The following is a 17,538-nucleotide window of genomic DNA, read 5'->3' as shown; positions in this document are numbered from 1 at the left end:
AGACATCTGTCAGATATATAATTTACAAACATTTTCTTCCATTCTATAGGTTGTCTTTTCACATTCTTGTCAGTATCCTTTGATGCACAAACATATACTTTGATGAATCCCAATTAACCTATTTTTCTTTTGTTGCTTAGGTTTTTGGTGCCATATTGAAATCACTGCCTAATTTAAGTACACAAACACATGATCCTGTTTTCTCCTAAGAATTTACAGTTTTAGCTCTTAGATTTAGGTCTATGATCCATTTTAAGTTACCTTTTTGTAAACAGTGTGAGTTGTCTAAATTCATTACTTTACATGTGGATATTCAGTTGTCCCAGCACCATTTGTTGAAAAGACTATTCTTTCCCCATGAATTGTCTTGGCACCCTTGTCTAAAGTCTATTACCATAGTATGAGAGATTATTTTTGGACTTTCAATTTTACTCCATTAATCTATTATCTAACCTTAAGTCAGCACCACACTGTCTTGATTACTGTGGTTGTGGATGAAGTTTTGAAATGAGTGTGAATCTTCTAACTCTTCTTTTTCAAGACTGTTTGGGCTATTCCAAGTCCCTTTGATTTTTTATGAATTTTATGACAAATTTTTCAATTTCTGCAATAAAGATAGCTAGAATTTCAGTGGAGATTGCATTGAATATACAGATTAATTATGGGAACATTGCCATCTTAACAATATTAAGTCTTCCTATATTATCTTTCCATTTATTTAGGTGTTTCTCTAATTTCTTTCAATAATATTTTATATTTCTCAGTACACAAACTGTGCACTTCTTTTGTCAGGTTTATACCTAAGTATTCTTTTATGCCATGGTAAATGGTATTTTCTTAATTTCACATTTCTTCTCTAATTGTTAGCATATAGAAATACAACTGATTTTGTATTTCTATCCTGTAACTGGGCTGAGCTCATTTATTAGTTCTAACAGTTTCTTAATTCCTTAGGATTTTTCATATACTAGATCATATCATCTGTGAACAGAGAGTTTTACCACTTCTTTTCCAATATAGATGCCCTGTATTTCTTTCTCTTGCCTATTTTCCCTGGCTAGAATCTATGGTACAGTGTTAAACAGAAGTGGTGAGAGCAGATATTTGTGTCTTGTTCCTGATCTTTGGAAGAAAGCATTCAGCCTTTCACTATCAAGCATAAGGTTAGCTTTGGGTTTTTCACAGATGCCCTTTATCAGACTAAGTTCCCTTCCATCCTTATTATGTTTAATATTTTGATCACAATAGAATGTTGGATTTTGTCAAATGTTTATCTCTGTCTCTATTAAGATGATAATAAGATTTGATTCTTTATTCTACTAATATGGTACATTATATAGATGGATTGATTTTCATATGTTAAAGCAACCTTGTATTTCCTGGAGTAAAGTCCACCTGGTCAATATTTAATCCTTTTTATATATTGCTGAATTTTGTTTGCTAGTATTTTCTTGATGATTTTTACAACTATGTTTATAAGGGATATTTGTCTGTAGCTTTCTTTTCTTTTAGATGTCTGTCTGGATTTGGTATCAGGGTAATGGTGAACTCACAGAATGAATTAGGAAGTGTTCCCTCCTTTTCACTTTTTGTGAATAACTAGTATCAACTCTTCCTTAAAAGTTTAATAGAATTACCAGTAAAGCCACTTGGGCCTGGGCTTTCCTTTGTGGAAAAGTTTTTTGTTTTTTTTTTTTTGAGGTACGCAGGCCCCTCTCTGTTGTGGCCTCTCCCGTTGCGGAGCACAGGCTTCGGACGTGCAGGCTCAGCAGGCATGGCTCACGGGTCCAGCCGCTCCGCGGCATGTGGGATCCTCCTGGACCAGGGCACGAACCCATGTCCCCTGCATCGGCAGGCGGACTCTCAACCACTGCGCCACCAGGGAAGCCTGGGAAAGTTTTTTTAAATTACTAATTGAATTCCATTTCTTTACTTGTTAAGGTCTATTCAGACATTCTACTTCTTGCTTTGTCAGTTCTACAGTTTGTGTCTTTCTAAACATTTGTCCATTTCATTTGGTTATGTAGTTTGTTGGCATACAGTTGTTCCTTATAATTCTTTTTATTTCTGTAAGGTCACAGTAATGTTACCTCTTTTATTCCTGATTTTAATAATTTAAGCTTCTCTCTTTTTATCTTGGTCAGTCTAGCTAAAGGTTTACTGATATTGTTGATCTTTTCAAAGAACCAGCTTTTGGTTTCTTGATTTTCTCTGTTGTCCTCCTATTCTCTATTTCATTTATTTCTACTCTGATCTTTATTATTTCCTTCAGCTTGATTTGAATTTAATATATTCTTCTTTTTCTACTTTGTTAAAGTGGAATGTTAATAGCTTTGAGAACTTCTTTCTTTTTTAATATAGGCACTTATAGCTATGAATTTCCTTTAAGCATTGTTTTAGCTGCATACCATAAGTTTTGATATGATCCGTTTTCATTTTCAGTCATATCAAAGTATTTTCCATTTTCCTTTGTGATTTCTTCTCTGACCCCTCAGTTATTTAGAAATGTGTTGTTAATTACCATGTATTTGTGAATTTTCCAGATCTCCTTCTGTTAATGATCCCTAATTTAATTCCACTGTGGTCAGAGAACATACTTTGTATGACTTCAATCTTTGTAAATTTATTGAGATTCATTTTGTGGACTAATATATGATCTATCCTGGAGAATATTCCATATGCACTTGAAAAGAATGTGTATTGTGCTGTGGTTGGGTGCAGTGTTCTATTTATGTATGTCTAGCTGGTTTACAGTGTTGGTCAAGTCTTCTATTTCCTTGCTGATCTTCTGTCTAGTTGTTCTGTCCATTACTGAAAGTGACGTATTGAAGTCTCCAACTATTATTGTTGAATTGTCTAGTTTTCCCTTTAATTCTTTCATTGCTGCTTCATTTATTTTGGAGCTCTGTAGTTGGATCCAACTTATAACAATTTTAAACAAATGTTATTATGTTTCCTAACAGATTAACTCCTTGATAATTATAAAATGTCCCTCCTCTGTCTCTAGCAACAATATATATCTTAAAGACAATTTTGTCTGATATTAATACAGCTACTCCAGCTCTCTTTCAGTTACTGAATGCCTGTTTTATCTTTTTCAACCCTTTGCTTTCAAGTTATTTGTGTTTTTGAATGCAAAGTGTGCCTCTTATAGACAGCATGTAATTTATGTTTTTTTCTAATTCAGTCCTCCAATCTCTGCCTTTTGACCTGAGTGTTTAATTCGTTTACATTTAAGGTAATTACTGTTAATAAAGTATTTATTATGTCTGTCATTTTGCTTCTATTAGGCTTTTTTTCAATTTTTTGTTCATATATTCCTCCATTATTGCTATAGATATTTTCTAGTGTATTACATACATTAAGTCTCTTGTTTTATCTTTTACTATATATTTTTGAGTTATTTTCATCGGAGTCTCCCAGAGGATTACAACAGACATTTTAACTTAAACAATCTAGTTCTTATTCATATCAACTTAATTTCAATAAAATACAGAAACTCTGTTCCATTCCCTTTATTCTATATTTGTCATAAAAGTTACATCTTTATACATTATAAGCCCTCCAACACAGTTTTATAATTGTTGCTCTTTTATGTTGATTTTGAAATAACCCATAAATATGTAATAGAGGAAATGAAGAATAGCCTCTGAATAAAAGACAGGTGGAATTTTTTTTTTAATTATATAAAATCTCCTTTTGGGTAGTTTCTGGTTAGACTATCCTTGGAACTTTTGATTATAGGTAGCAATGGATATGTGCCCCCTTAGTTTAAAAATACGAGAAAGTCATGAATTTGATACGGGACATATTTTTTAATTCTTAAGAAGAGGTCAGCAAACTATGGCTCACAGGCCCAATCTGGTCCACTACCAATTTTTATAAAGTTTTACTGGAACACAGTCATGGTCATTCATTTACTTACTGTCTATGGTTGCTTTCACACTATAATAATAGACTTGAATAACTACAACAGAGACAGTATGGCCTGCAATGCCTAAAATATTTACTATCTGTCTTCTTACAGAAAAAGACTGCAGACCACTGCTCTACAAACATTTTAAAATAAAAAGATATACTACTTGCTGATTGCAGAAAGTACAGTAATTATAGAAAGTGATAAAGAAAATATTCTTAATCAGATACTGATATCTTGTGAAACATATGCATATTACCTGCTTCTTTAAATAACACAAATTGAAAAGTCTTAAAATCTGCATAACTCTTATATAACTTGAATAGATTTAATTCTAGGTCTCTTATGTTTTTTGTTGTTATTAGTCATTATTTTAAGTGACCTCTTTCTGTTTGTTTGTGGTGTATGGAAATAGTTAATTTTTTAACATACTGATCACATAAATCTAGCCTTCTGATGAATGATTATTATTGACGCCTGTAGATTTGTTCATATTTTCTATGTTAACAATCATATCATCCCCAAATAATGACTTTTTGCTTCTTTGTTCTCAATTATGAAATATTTTATTTATTTTTCCTATCTTACTTTACTGGTGAGGAACTCCACCAAAATCCTATATACAAGCAGTGATCACGGCTATCTTTGTTTTCTATACATCTTGTTCCTGATTTTAAAGAGAATGCTTCTAACATTTTACCATTTAAGAATATTATTTGCCACATGTTTTTTGCACATATCCTTTGTCGTGGTAAGGATGCCTCTCTTAAGTCTTAGTTTATTACGGTCTCCTTTTCTTTTCTTTTTAAAAACATGAATGAGTCCATTTTCTTTTTTACTATGCAACACTGACTCTGTATGGAATGGATCTATTTCATAAGTAAGAACCAGAGATCAAACTTATTTCTTTGTTTCATCCTTTTGAATGGAAAAGTACCTCTGGATTTCTCTAAATTGGTACTACATATTACCAAAGATTATCCAATAAAGTAACTTATAATTTGAGGTTGTAAATAATCATTGGCAAAATCTTATCTTTCCTTCACTTCAACTTAAAAAAAAAGTTATTAAAAAGAAAAAATGTGAGATTACATATTATTGAACAAAACATCAAATTTCCTGGGAAACTATCAATATTCCAAACATTTAGGATTTTGCTAGTAAAGGCCATTCTTGCCCTGTTCAAAATTTAACTATAATCTTAAGTGGTAAAGTAGCATCTCACCAGGACAGCTTTATTCTCAGAGCATTCTAGTTAAAGAACATGTATGAACACTTTCTCTAGTGGGGAAAGAGAGTCTTAATTGAAGAAGATTAGATGCTAATTGGTTCTGGTCTCTGATATTAAAGACCTTGCAATTAAAAAATATGGTTGATAACTTCTCCCACTTTGCCCTTTTACTATTAAGTTAATTATTCACTTTACTGGAGAAAGTACCTGACTCTGTAGAGTACATTGTGCCTGGTTGATTCATCTATATGGAAGACGTGGTTGGGTGGATACCAGATCCTTTCTGTTTCATTCATTAAAGCAAACATACTATGATACACAGGTGTGACTCCTAGGAAAGAAGCAGAAAAAAAATTATTAGATAGTGAAGTACATTTACATAACATCTATAATCTGCAATGGGGCTGAAGTAACAACACTTAAAATCAGCACAAAATGCAGTAGCAGTCAAAATCTTCTCGTTCAACACGACTTACAACTGAATTCTTAATTAAATATATTTTTCCCCTATATTTTAAAATTTGATTGCTACGATTCTTTCAAGCACATTATAAAATATATTTTATCTAGTTTTTTAGTTGTCCTGTACAGTAAGGTTGATACAAAGTTACGTGTGTTTTAAATAATCATGAGGGTACCAAATAACTAAAATATTTAGGAGTCATCAGATGCTTTAAAGAGAACAGTGAAACAGTTTTATTTTTAAATGTCAAGTTTTACACAATATACCAGTCATTATATCCTCTGCACTATTTAAACTTACAATGAAATACTTTAAACACCAACTTAAAATGCAAGAATTGTTTTCAAAGATATTTTAGGAGGTACATTAACAAAAGGCTGAAGGACAGTGGACTTTTAAAAAAACATACAGAACACCTAAGTCACACAATTAAATAACGCATATTATTTCCAAGCACATACAGAACATTCACACGTACATTCACCCAAACAAATAAATACCAATCATATGGAAACTAAAAACAAGTCTCCAAAAATGCCAGAGAATGATCATACATACCATGTTTTCTAATCACACTTCAATTAAATCAGAAATGAATACTAAGGAAAAAAATTTTAATCCTATATATTTGTAAACATAAGCCTCACAGAAAGTATGTTTACTCTACTGATGTTTTCATTCTTTTCCACTGTAGGCAAAATGACATCAACCTGACACACTGACAACGAAGATTTAAATTTTTTATTTAAGTTATTAACGTAACTGTCTACTCATAAATATGTAACAATTTCAATTAGTTATATATAAAAACATTATTCAGTAACAACTTTGAAACTGTATCCTTGCATCATTTTTGAATTTACAAATACTTCTAAATATCTCACAGGTCATAGGAGAAATTATAACAGAAATTAAAAAGCACTTATAATGAATGATGACCAATACCATGTATTAAATGATGGAATATAACTAAAGTGATATTCAAGAGGGAAAACTGTAGCTTTAACCTGCTTATATTAGAAAATCACAGATAATGACCTAAATTATCTAACTCAATACATTAGAAAACAACAGACTAATCCCAAAGACAGATGAAAGAAGGACATGATAGAGTAGAAGTTAACAGAGAATAAAGATTCAATAAAGAGAATCAACAAAATAAAATCTGATTATTTGTAATTACTAACAAAATAAATAAGCCTTTGTCCAGCCTGATCAAGAAAAAGAAAAAAAGGAGGCATAGATAAACATTAAGAATTTTTTAAAGTATAATTACAAGTGTATGTTATAAAGACAAAAAGTGTTAGAATAAATTTTGGCAGTAAATTTGAAAATGCAGACAACTGGACAATTTTTGAAAATCTACATTACTTTACAAAATGGATTCAAGAATTTTAAAACTTCAAAAGAAAAATAACTATTAAAGAAACAATCTAAGCACTTAAAAAGTTGAGGAGAGGGCTTCCCTGGTGGCTCAGTGGTTGGGAGTCTGCCTGCCGATGCAGGGGACACGGGTTCGTGCCCCAGTCCGGGAAGATCCCACATGCCGTGGAGCAGCTGGGCCCATGAGCCATGGCCGCTGAGCCCGTGCGTCCGGAGCCTGTGCTCCATGACGGGAAAGGCCACAACAGTGAGAGGCCCACGTACCGCAAAAAAAAAAAAAAAAAAAAAGTAGAAGACAGTGCTTATAGTCATGTTCAGTCACACTACCTTATTCCAAAATGGCAATTATATATTAATACTTATTTCATGTTTTTCTTACTAGTTCATGTTAATTGGACTGTCTTAGGAAGGAAGAAAAGGCAGTGATACTGTGTTTGAGATATACATTATATTGAATAGGTTGGACCTCAAAGAAACCTCAAAGTCATTTTTAACTCCATTTCTTTCCCTACACACCAAGTCCAAATTATTCTTATTTTTATTTATTAATAAAATAATATTAATTAGTTCAAATGTTTCTTCTTTTTCAAGCCATTACCAGAATTGTGATTCAATTCTGTATCATTCTAGACCAAGAATAGTCATCATTACACTAATATTAACAGAGTCCCTATTCTATAATATGCATAAGATAGGTATGGAAAATACAAAAATGAAAATAGTGACTAACTCTAAGGATCTCACAATGTAGTAGATGACACAGAGAAGCCATTAGAGAATTACAATTCAAGGAATTAAGTGCAATGACAGTAAAGACAACAAGAAAACACAAAAGTACAGAGAGGTGACAAAGATTCTTCGCTTGACCAAATTTTAGTCAGGCTCCTCTGAACCCTCTCCTTAACAAGCCCCAACCATGTATTTCCTTGTAGGAATCCTGCTTAAGTCCTTTTAGCAAGAATTCGCCACCTTTGATATCTGATCAAATTCTTCACCCCTACCATCCCCCAGGTGGTAGATGATCACCTTGGCCTGCTCAGCAAGAATCCTCTGTTAGGTTGGTTCAGCCAAAAATATTCCCAGACTTTGATGTCTCCTCTAGTAATGTTCCATTCACCAATGCCCCCACCCTACTTGCTCCTTGGCTATAAATTCCCACTTGTTCAGACTGTGTCTAGAATTAAGCCCACTCCTCTACTGGAGTAGCTTCCCCTACTACAATAGTTGTTTAAATAAAGTCCATCTTTACCACTTTAACTTTTGTTTGGCTCTGGTTTCCTTTAACAGAGGTAAAAAATTTATCAAGAGGTTCAAGAGGAGTAAAGATAAACAAGAGCTGAAGGAATTTGTCACCAGCAGATCTGCAATAAAAGAAATATTAAAAGGAGTTCTTTAAACTGAAGGAAAATGATGACAGATGAAAGCATGGAACTGTAGGAAAAATGAAGAACTTGGGAAAGGGTAAAGATAAAAGAACAATGACTATTTAAAGCAATAATAATATAAGTGCCCTGTGTGTTTATGATGTATACAAAAGTAAAATATACTATATCAATAGCACCAAATGTGAAAAGAAGTAAACAGAGTTAAACTGTTATAAAGTTCTTGAACTGTTTGAAAAATAACATACTAGTTTAAGACTGTAATAAGCCAAAAATGTACATTAGAATATCTAGGGTAGCCACCAACAGAAAAATACCAAAACTAGTACAAAAAATCCAATAGAAGAGATAAAGTAAAGAAAAGAAATATACTTGATCAACCTAAAAAACGTAGAAAATGAAGACAAACAGAAAACAAACAAGATAATAAATTTAAACACAAATACATCAGTAATTACTGATTATATTACATAAATGTAAATGAGCCAATTAAAATGCATACTCTATCAGTCTGGATTATAAAAAAAAAACTTTGTGTTATTTACAAGAGATACTTTAAATGAGAGACACAGATAGGCTGAAACTAAAAAGTAAGAAAATGATATACGACGCAAACACAAACCAAAACAAACGTGATGAGTCAACATTAGCATCAGATGAAATAAACTTTAGGAAGAAGCATTAGTTGTGATAAAAAGGAACACTTCACAGTGATAAGAGGGTCAGTTCAACAGGAAGACATAATAATATTAAATGTGTGTACAACTAATAACATGGCTACAAAATACATGAAGCAAAAAAACATAGAACCAGAAGGAGAAACACATTCAAAATCTCTCAGAAACTGAGAAAAGACAAAAAAATAAAAATAAAAGACATAAAGTTTAAAAACTAACCAATTCAAATTTAGAGAACACTACACCTAGAAAGTGCAGAATACACACCATTTTTAAATGCATGTGAAATATTAAACAAGACAGTTGATAACCTAAGTAACAATGAAAGTCTCAAAAAATTTCAAAGGATTGAAATTATACAGAGTATACACTATGACCATAGAAAATTAAACAAACAAAAAATCAGTAACAGATGGATAATTTTAAAATCCCCAAAAGGAATCAGAATCCAGATCTCCTATATTACCTAAAATGTCCAGTTTTTAACAAAAAAGATTATGAGATATGCAAAGAAACAGGAAAGTTTAATCCTTGGGCAAGAAAAAAGGAAGGCAACAAACACTGCCTGTGAGAAGACCCAGATGTGAGATTTAACAAAATCTTCAAAGCAGTCATTATAAATATGTTCAAAGAACTAGAATAAACCATGATTACAGAAGTAAAGGAAGAGTGACATCAGTGAAAATGGAATATCCCTATACAGCAACAAGAAAAACTGAGTAAAAACTGTCGGAATCAACTTCATGAGAACTCTGGAAAACAGTCAAAGATATGCAACAACCAAGCAATTGTTGAGTCAGGAAAAAGACAATTTTAAAATGGTAGGAAAAATTGGCAGCATTTCTACTTTCCTCTCTGCTCATGAAGGGCTTAGAGATGGCAGCTGGTATTCCCAATGTGAAACTCTGGTTCATGGCTCTGGAGTGAAGAGAGCCAACCTTAATCTCAAGGAACTGATTTTTGTCTCTTTTGACCTGACTGGAAACTGACAGAAGAACTGTTGCAAGAACATACCTATGTTTCAACAAATTTGGAACTTTCTCAGAGCAGAAAAGCAGCTTCATAGAGGTAATTCCTCCAAAATGTTTTAAGGCAAATGACCAATGTGCTGCCACCTGGGGCAAAAGTTCTAAAGTTGAGGCCCAAAACAGACATGCTGAAAGCTAAAGAGAAAATGATGGGGAGAAAGTTTCTTTGGGGAATTAAAGCATTGAAAAGCACCTTTATATACTGGAGAAGAGGAAAGCCATATTCATGCCCAAGGAAGGACAGTTAAGAGAAGACCCTTAAAGCTTTCACCTCAGGCTGATCTTCAGTCTCAGCACAAGCAGAAAGAAAAGGCTAAGGCAAAGTTGTACACAGACTGAATAAACACTGAAGGAATGATCAAACAGAGAGCCAATCTGCAAAGACTGGGAGAGTTTTTGGTCCTCATTTCTTTTCTTTTGGTTCTTGGAATTCAAAGAAATCTCTGATAATAAAACCTGACCACAAGCTAAAGGAACAGAGACTTCAGAACTACACATGACAAAGAATACAGACTTTATAAATAGAGTTTCAAAAAGTCAGTAAACAAACAACTGCCACCTAAAGCAAGCAACAAAAAACACAGAAGAGAGAAGACTCAAATTTCCAGTTACTACATTATAGATTTGAAAGATCCAACTTGTTGAATATTCAATCAAAAATTATGAAGCAAGCAAAGAAAGAGGAAAGAATTCCCATACACAGAAGAAATTAAGAGAAACTACCTTGAGGAACAGAGACGTAGGTTTTACTAGAAAATGACTTTAATTTGCTACCTTCAACGTGCTCAAAAATGCTAAAGGAAACCATGGACAAAGAACTGAAGGAAACCAGGAGAAGGATGTAATCAACTAAGACATGAACAGTATAAAAAGAGAAAATCTGGAGCAAAGAACTACAATAACTGAAACTGAAAATTCACTAGAGGGGTTCAAAAGCATGTTTAAACAGAAGAATCAGCTAACTGATTCTGATTCAAGTCAATTGAAACTACCTACTCTGAAGAGCAGGGGGGAAAAAGAAAATAGAAAGGAAAAAAAATGGAGAAAACTAACACACCTGTAGGATACATTATGGGAGTTCCAGAGGGAGAGAAAGTAGAGGAAAGGACAGAAAGAATATCTGAAGAAATAATGGCTCCAAACTCCCCAAGTTTGATGAGAACCACAAATCCCACAAATCTAAGAAGCTCAGTGAGTTCCAAGATGATAAATGCAACGTGATGCACACTGAGACACATTAAAATCAAACTACCGAAAGCCAAAGATAAAGAGAATCTGGAAAACAGCAAGAGACAAATGATTCATTACATACAAGGAATCCTCAATTAGGCAGTCTCAGTAAGACTCACAGCCAATTTCTCATCAAAAACCACTGAGGTCATGAGGAAACTGGATGATATAATTAAAGGGCTCAAAGGGAAAAATGTCAAGCAAGACTTTTACATCTGGCAAAATAATCCTTTAAAGATGAAGTAGAAATGAAGACATTCTCAGATAAACAAAAGCTGAGGGAGTTCACTGCTAATAGACCTGCCCCACAAGAAATGCTAAAAAGTATTCTTCAGGTGGAAATGATAACATATCAGACAGTAACTCAAAGTCATGAGAAAAAATTTTAAAACTGTTATGAAGATATCTATATATAAATACAAAAGCCAATATTACTGTATTTTTAAGTGGTAATTCCTCTTTTAACCCTTAATGCTCTAATATAAAAATGCATAAACCAATAATTACAAATCTATCTTAACGGGCATGTAATATATAAGGATGTAATTTGTAAAACAACAACAAAAAGGAGGTGGGACAGAGGTGTATGTAAGCAGTTTTTGCATACTATTGAAGCTAAGGTGGTATTAATTAAAAATAGATTATCATACTTCAAGAGATTAATTAAAATCCTTAGGGTGACCCCTAAGAAAATAACTAAAAAATACACAGAAAGGAAAATGAGAAAGGAATCAAAATGTTATAATAAAAAAATTAAACACAAAGGAAAGAAATAATGGAGGAACCAAGGAGTAAAAAACATCTGAGACATATAAAAGACAGAGCAAAATAGCAGAAAGTAGCCTTCATTACCAGGAATTACTACAAACATAAATGAATACAACTATCCAATTAAAGGCAGAGATTGGTAGAATGGGTTAAAAAATAGAAAATGACCCAACTATATGCTGTCCACCAGATACTCATTTTAAATCTAAAGACATTTTAAGTTGAAAGGGAAAGCACAGAAAAAGATAACCCATGCAAAGAGCAGGCAAAAGAATGCTGGGATGGCTATACTAATATCAGGCAAAATAGATTTTAAGTCAAGAACTGTTAAAAAAGAAAAAGAAGAGCATTATGTATTGATGAAATTCTCAATCCTTCAAGAAGATACAGCAATTATAAACATATACATATCTAACAAATGAGCCTCAAAATATATGGACTAAAAATTGAAAACTGAAAGGAGAAACAGACAGTTCAACAATAACAGTTGGAGAGTTCAATACCCCATTCCCAATAAAGGACAGAAAAACTATACAGAAATAGAGGATTTATATTACTATAAATCAACTACATGTAACAGACATATTCAGAACACGACCACAAAATAGCAAAACATACATTTTTTTCTCAAGTGTACATGGAATATTTCCCAGGGTAGGCCATATGTTAAGTCACAAAAAAAATCTCAACACATTTAAAAAGAATTAAATCATCCAAAATATCTTCTCTGATAACAATGGAATGAAAGTAGAAATCATAACAGAAGGAAAACTGGACAATTCACAAATATGTGGAAATTAAGTAACACACCCTGAAGAAACCATGGATCAAAGAAATTGAAAAAAGCACTGAGACGACTGAAAACAAAAACACAACATATCAAAACTTCTGGGATGCAGCAAAACCAGAGGATAGAGGGAAAATTATAGCTGTAAACACCTATATTAAAAAAGAATCAGGGGGACCTTCAAGATGGTGGAGGAGTAAGACATGAGATCACCTTCCTCCCCACAAGTACATCAAACATACACCTACATGTGGAACAACTCCTACAGAACACCTAGTGAAGGCTGGCAGAAGACCTCAGAGTTCCCAAAATGGTCTTGGTGCCCCAGCCTGGTGTCAGGCCTGAGCCTCTGAGGTGGAAGAGCTGAGTTCAGGACATAGGCCCACCAGAGACATCCCAGCCTCAAGTAATATCAATTGGCAAGAGCGCTCCCAGAGATCTCTGTCTCAATGCTAAGACCCAGCTCCACCCAACAACCAGCAAGCTCCAGTGCTCGATGCCCCATGCCAAACAACTAGCAAGACAGGAACACAACCCCACCCATTAGCAGAGAGGCTGCCTAAAATCATAATAAGTTCACAGGCACGCCAAAACACACCACCAGACACACCTCTGCCCACCAGAAAGACTAGATCCAGCCACACCCACCAGAACACAGGTACCAGTCCCGTCACCAGGAAGCCTACACAAGCCACTGAACAAACCTTACCCACTGGGGGCAGACACCAAAAACAATGGGAACTATGAACATGCAGCCTGCGAAGAGGAGACCCCAAACACAGTAAGTTAAGCAAAATGAGAAGACAGAAGTACGCAGCAGATGAAGCAGAAAGGTTAAAACCCACCAGACCAAACAAATGAGGTAATAAGCACTCTACCTCAAAAAGAATTCATAGTAATGATAGTAAAGATGATCCAAAATCTTGGAAATACAATGGAGAAAATACAATAAACATTTAACAAGGACCTAGAAAAACTAAAGAGAAAACAGAGAATGATGAACAGCACAATAAATGAAATTAAAAATTCTCTAGAAGGAATCAATAGCAGAATAACTGAGGCAGAAGAATGGATAAGTAACCTGGAAGATAAAATAGTGGAAATAACCAATGCAGAGCAGAATAAAGAAAAAAGAATGAAAATAATTGAGGACAGTCTCAGAGACTTCTGGGATGACATTAAACACACCAACATTTGACTTATAGGGGTCCCAGAAGAAGAAGAGAAAAAGAAAGGGACTGAGAAAATATTTGAAGAGATTATAGCTGAAAACTTCCCTAATATGGGAAAGGAAATAGTTAACCAAGTCCAGGAAGCACAGAGAGACCCATACAGGATAAATCCAAGGAGAAACACGCCAAGACACATATTAATCAAACTATGAAAAATAAAATACAAAGAAAAATATTAAAAGCAGTAAGGGAAAAACAACAAATAACATACAAGGGAATTCCACTAAGGTTAACAGCTGATCTTTCAGCAGAAACCCTGCAAGCCAGAAGGTAATGGCAGAACATATATAAAGTGATGAAAGGGAAAAACCTACAACCAAGATTACTCTAACCAGCAAGAATCTCATTCAGATTTGACGGAGAAATAAAAACCTTTACAGACAGGCAAAAGCTAAGAGAATCCAGCACCACCAAACCAGCTTTACAACAAATGCTAAAGGAACTTCTCTAGGCAGGAAACACAAGAGAAGGAAAAGACCTACAATAACAAAACCAAAACAATTAAGAAAATGGTAATAGGAACATACATATCAATAATTACCTTAAATATAAATGGATTAAATGCTCCATCTAAAAGATAGACTGGCTGAATGGATACAAAACCAAGACCTGTATAGATGCTGTCTACAGGAGACCCACTTCAGACGTAGGGACATATACAGATAGAAAGTGAGGGGATGGAAAAAGACATTCCATGCAAATGGAAATCAAAAGAAAGCTGGAGTAGCAGTTCTCATACCAGACAAAATAGACTTTAAAATAAAAACTATTACAAGAGACAAAGAAGGACACTACAGAATGATCAAGGGGGCAATCTAAGAAGAAGATATAACAATTGTAAATATTTATGCACTCAACATAGGAGCACCTCAATACATAAGGCAAATGCTAACAGCCATAAAAGGGGAAATGCACAGTAACACATTCATAGCAGGGGACTTAACACCCCACATTCACCAATGGACAGATCATCCAAAATGTAAACAAGGAAACACAAGCTTTAAATGATACATTAAACAAGATGGACTTCATATTTAGAGGACAACATTCCATCCAGAAACAACAGAATACACTTTTTTCTCAAGTGCTCATGCAACATTCTCCAGGATAGATCATATCTTGGGTCACAAGTCAAGCCTTGGTAAATTTAAGAAAACTGAAATGGTATCAAGTATCTTTTCTGAGCACAACACTATGAAACTAGATATTAACTACAGGAAAAAAACTGTACAAAATACAAACACATGGAGGCCAAACAATACGCTACTAAAAAACCAAGAGATCACTGAAGAAATCAAAGAGGAAATTAAAAAATACCTAGAAACAAATGACAATGAAAACACGACGACCCAAAATCTATGCAATGCAGCAAAAGCAGTTCTAAGAGGGAAGTTTATAGCAATACAATCCTCCCTCAAGAAAAAAGAAAAATCTCAAATAAACAACCTAACCTTACACCTAAAGCAATTAGAGAAAAAGAACTAAAAAACCCCAAAGTTATCAGAAGGAATGAAATCATAAAGATCAGATCAGAAATAAATGGAAAATAAATGAACGAAACAATAGCAAAGATCAATAAAACTAAAAACTTGTTCTCTGAGAAGATAAACAAAATTTCTAAACCATTACCCAGACTCATCAAGAAAAAAAGGGAGAAGACTCAAATCACTAGAATTAAAAATGAAAAAGGAGAAGTAACAACTGACACTGCAGAAATAAAAAAGATCATGAGAGATTACTACAAGCAACTCTATGCCAATAAAACGAACAATCTGGAAGGAATGGACAAATTCTTAGAAATGCACAACCTGCCAAGACTGAATCAGGAAGAAATAAAAAATATGAACAGACCAATCACAAGCACTGAAATTGAAACTGTGATTAAAAATCTTCCAACAAACAAAAGCTCAGGACCAGATGGCTTCACATGCGGGTGAATTCTATCAAACATTTAGAGAAGAGCTTACACCTATCCTTCTCAAACTCTTCCAAAATATAGCAGAAGGAACACTCTCAAACTCATTCTATGAGGCCATCATCATCCTGATACCAAAACCAGACAAAGATGTCACAAAAAAGCAAACTACAGGCCAATATCACTGATGAACATAGATGCAAAAATCCTCAACAAAATACTAGCAAACAGAATCCAAGAACACATTAAAAGGATCATACACCATGATCAAGTGGGGTTTATTCCAAATTCTTCAATATACACAAATCAACCAATGTGATACACCATATTAAAAAACTGAAGGATAAAAACCACATGATAATCTCAATAGATGCAGAAAAAGCTTTCAGTAAAATTCAACACCCATTTATGATAAAAACTCTCCAGACAGTAGGCATAGAGGGAACTTCCCTCAACATAATAAAGGCCATATATGACAAATCCACAGCCAACATTGTTCTCAATGGTGAAAAACTGAATCCATTTCCTCTAAAATCAGGAAGAAGATAAGGATGTCCACTCTCACCACTATTATTCAACATAGTTTTGGAAGTCTTAGCCACAGCCATCAGAGAAGAAAAAGATATAAAAGGAATCCAAATCAGAAAAGAAGTAAAGCTGTCACTGTTTGCAGATGACATGATACTATAGAGGATCCTAAAGATGATACCAGAAAACTACTAGAGCTAATGAATGAATTCGGTAAAGTTGCAGGATACAAAATTAACACACAGGGCCTCCCTGGTGGCGCAGTGGTTGAAAGTCCGCCTGCTGATGCAGGGGGCACGGGTTTGTGCCCTGGTCCGGGAAGATCCCACATGCCGCACAGCGGCTGGGCCCGTGAACCATGGCTGCTGACCGTGCACATCCGGAGCCTGTGCTCTGCAATGGGAGAGGCCACAGCAGTGAGAGGCCCGCGTACCACACACACAAAAAAACAAACAACAACACACAGCAATCGGTTGCATTTCTATACACTAAAAACAAAAGGTCAGAAAGAGAAATTCAAGAAACAATTCCATCTACCACTGCATCAAAAACATTAAACACACCTAAAGAGATGAAAGACCTGTACTCTGAATAAACACACCTAAAGAGATGAAAGACCTGTACTCTGAAAAGTATTAAGATGGTGATGAAAGAAATTAAAGATGATACAAACAGAGAGATACACCGTGTTCTTGGATTTGAAGAATCAACATTGTGAAAATAGCTAAACTATCCAAAGCAATCTACAGATTCAATGCAATCCTTATCAAATTACCAATGGCATTTGTCACAGAACTAGAACAAAAAATTTCACAATTTGTATGGAAACAAAAAAGACCCCCAATAGCCAAAACAATCTTGAGAAAAAAAAACGGAACTCGAGGAATCAGGCGCCTGGACTTCAGACTACACTACAAAGCTACAGTAATCAAGACAGTATGGTACGGGCACAAAAACAGACATATAGATCAATGGAACAGTATAGAAAGCCCAGAGAT

At 34.2% G+C, this 17,538-nt stretch overlaps 1 protein-coding gene across 3 annotated transcripts in view; it reads right to left on the bottom strand.

Annotated features, from left to right (window-relative positions):
* JAK2 (Janus kinase 2) overlaps positions 1 to 17,538 on the bottom strand; it is a 162,809-nt gene that overhangs the window by 68,085 nt on the left and 77,186 nt on the right. For all 3 annotated transcript variants that reach the window (XM_060014695.1, XM_060014696.1, XM_060014693.1), the window contains exon 4: positions 5,355 to 5,478. In XM_060014695.1, coding sequence (XP_059870678.1) covers positions 5,355 to 5,478 — 124 coding nt within the window. The remainder of the gene's footprint in view (positions 1 to 5,354; positions 5,479 to 17,538) is intronic.

Source organism: Delphinus delphis, chromosome 6 (genome assembly GCF_949987515.2).
Source record: "Delphinus delphis chromosome 6, mDelDel1.2, whole genome shotgun sequence".
NCBI classification, from domain to species: domain Eukaryota; kingdom Metazoa; phylum Chordata; class Mammalia; order Artiodactyla; family Delphinidae; genus Delphinus; species Delphinus delphis.
The sequence above is the reverse complement of the archived record's forward strand: the minus strand, read 5'-3'. Positions and strand labels throughout refer to the sequence as shown.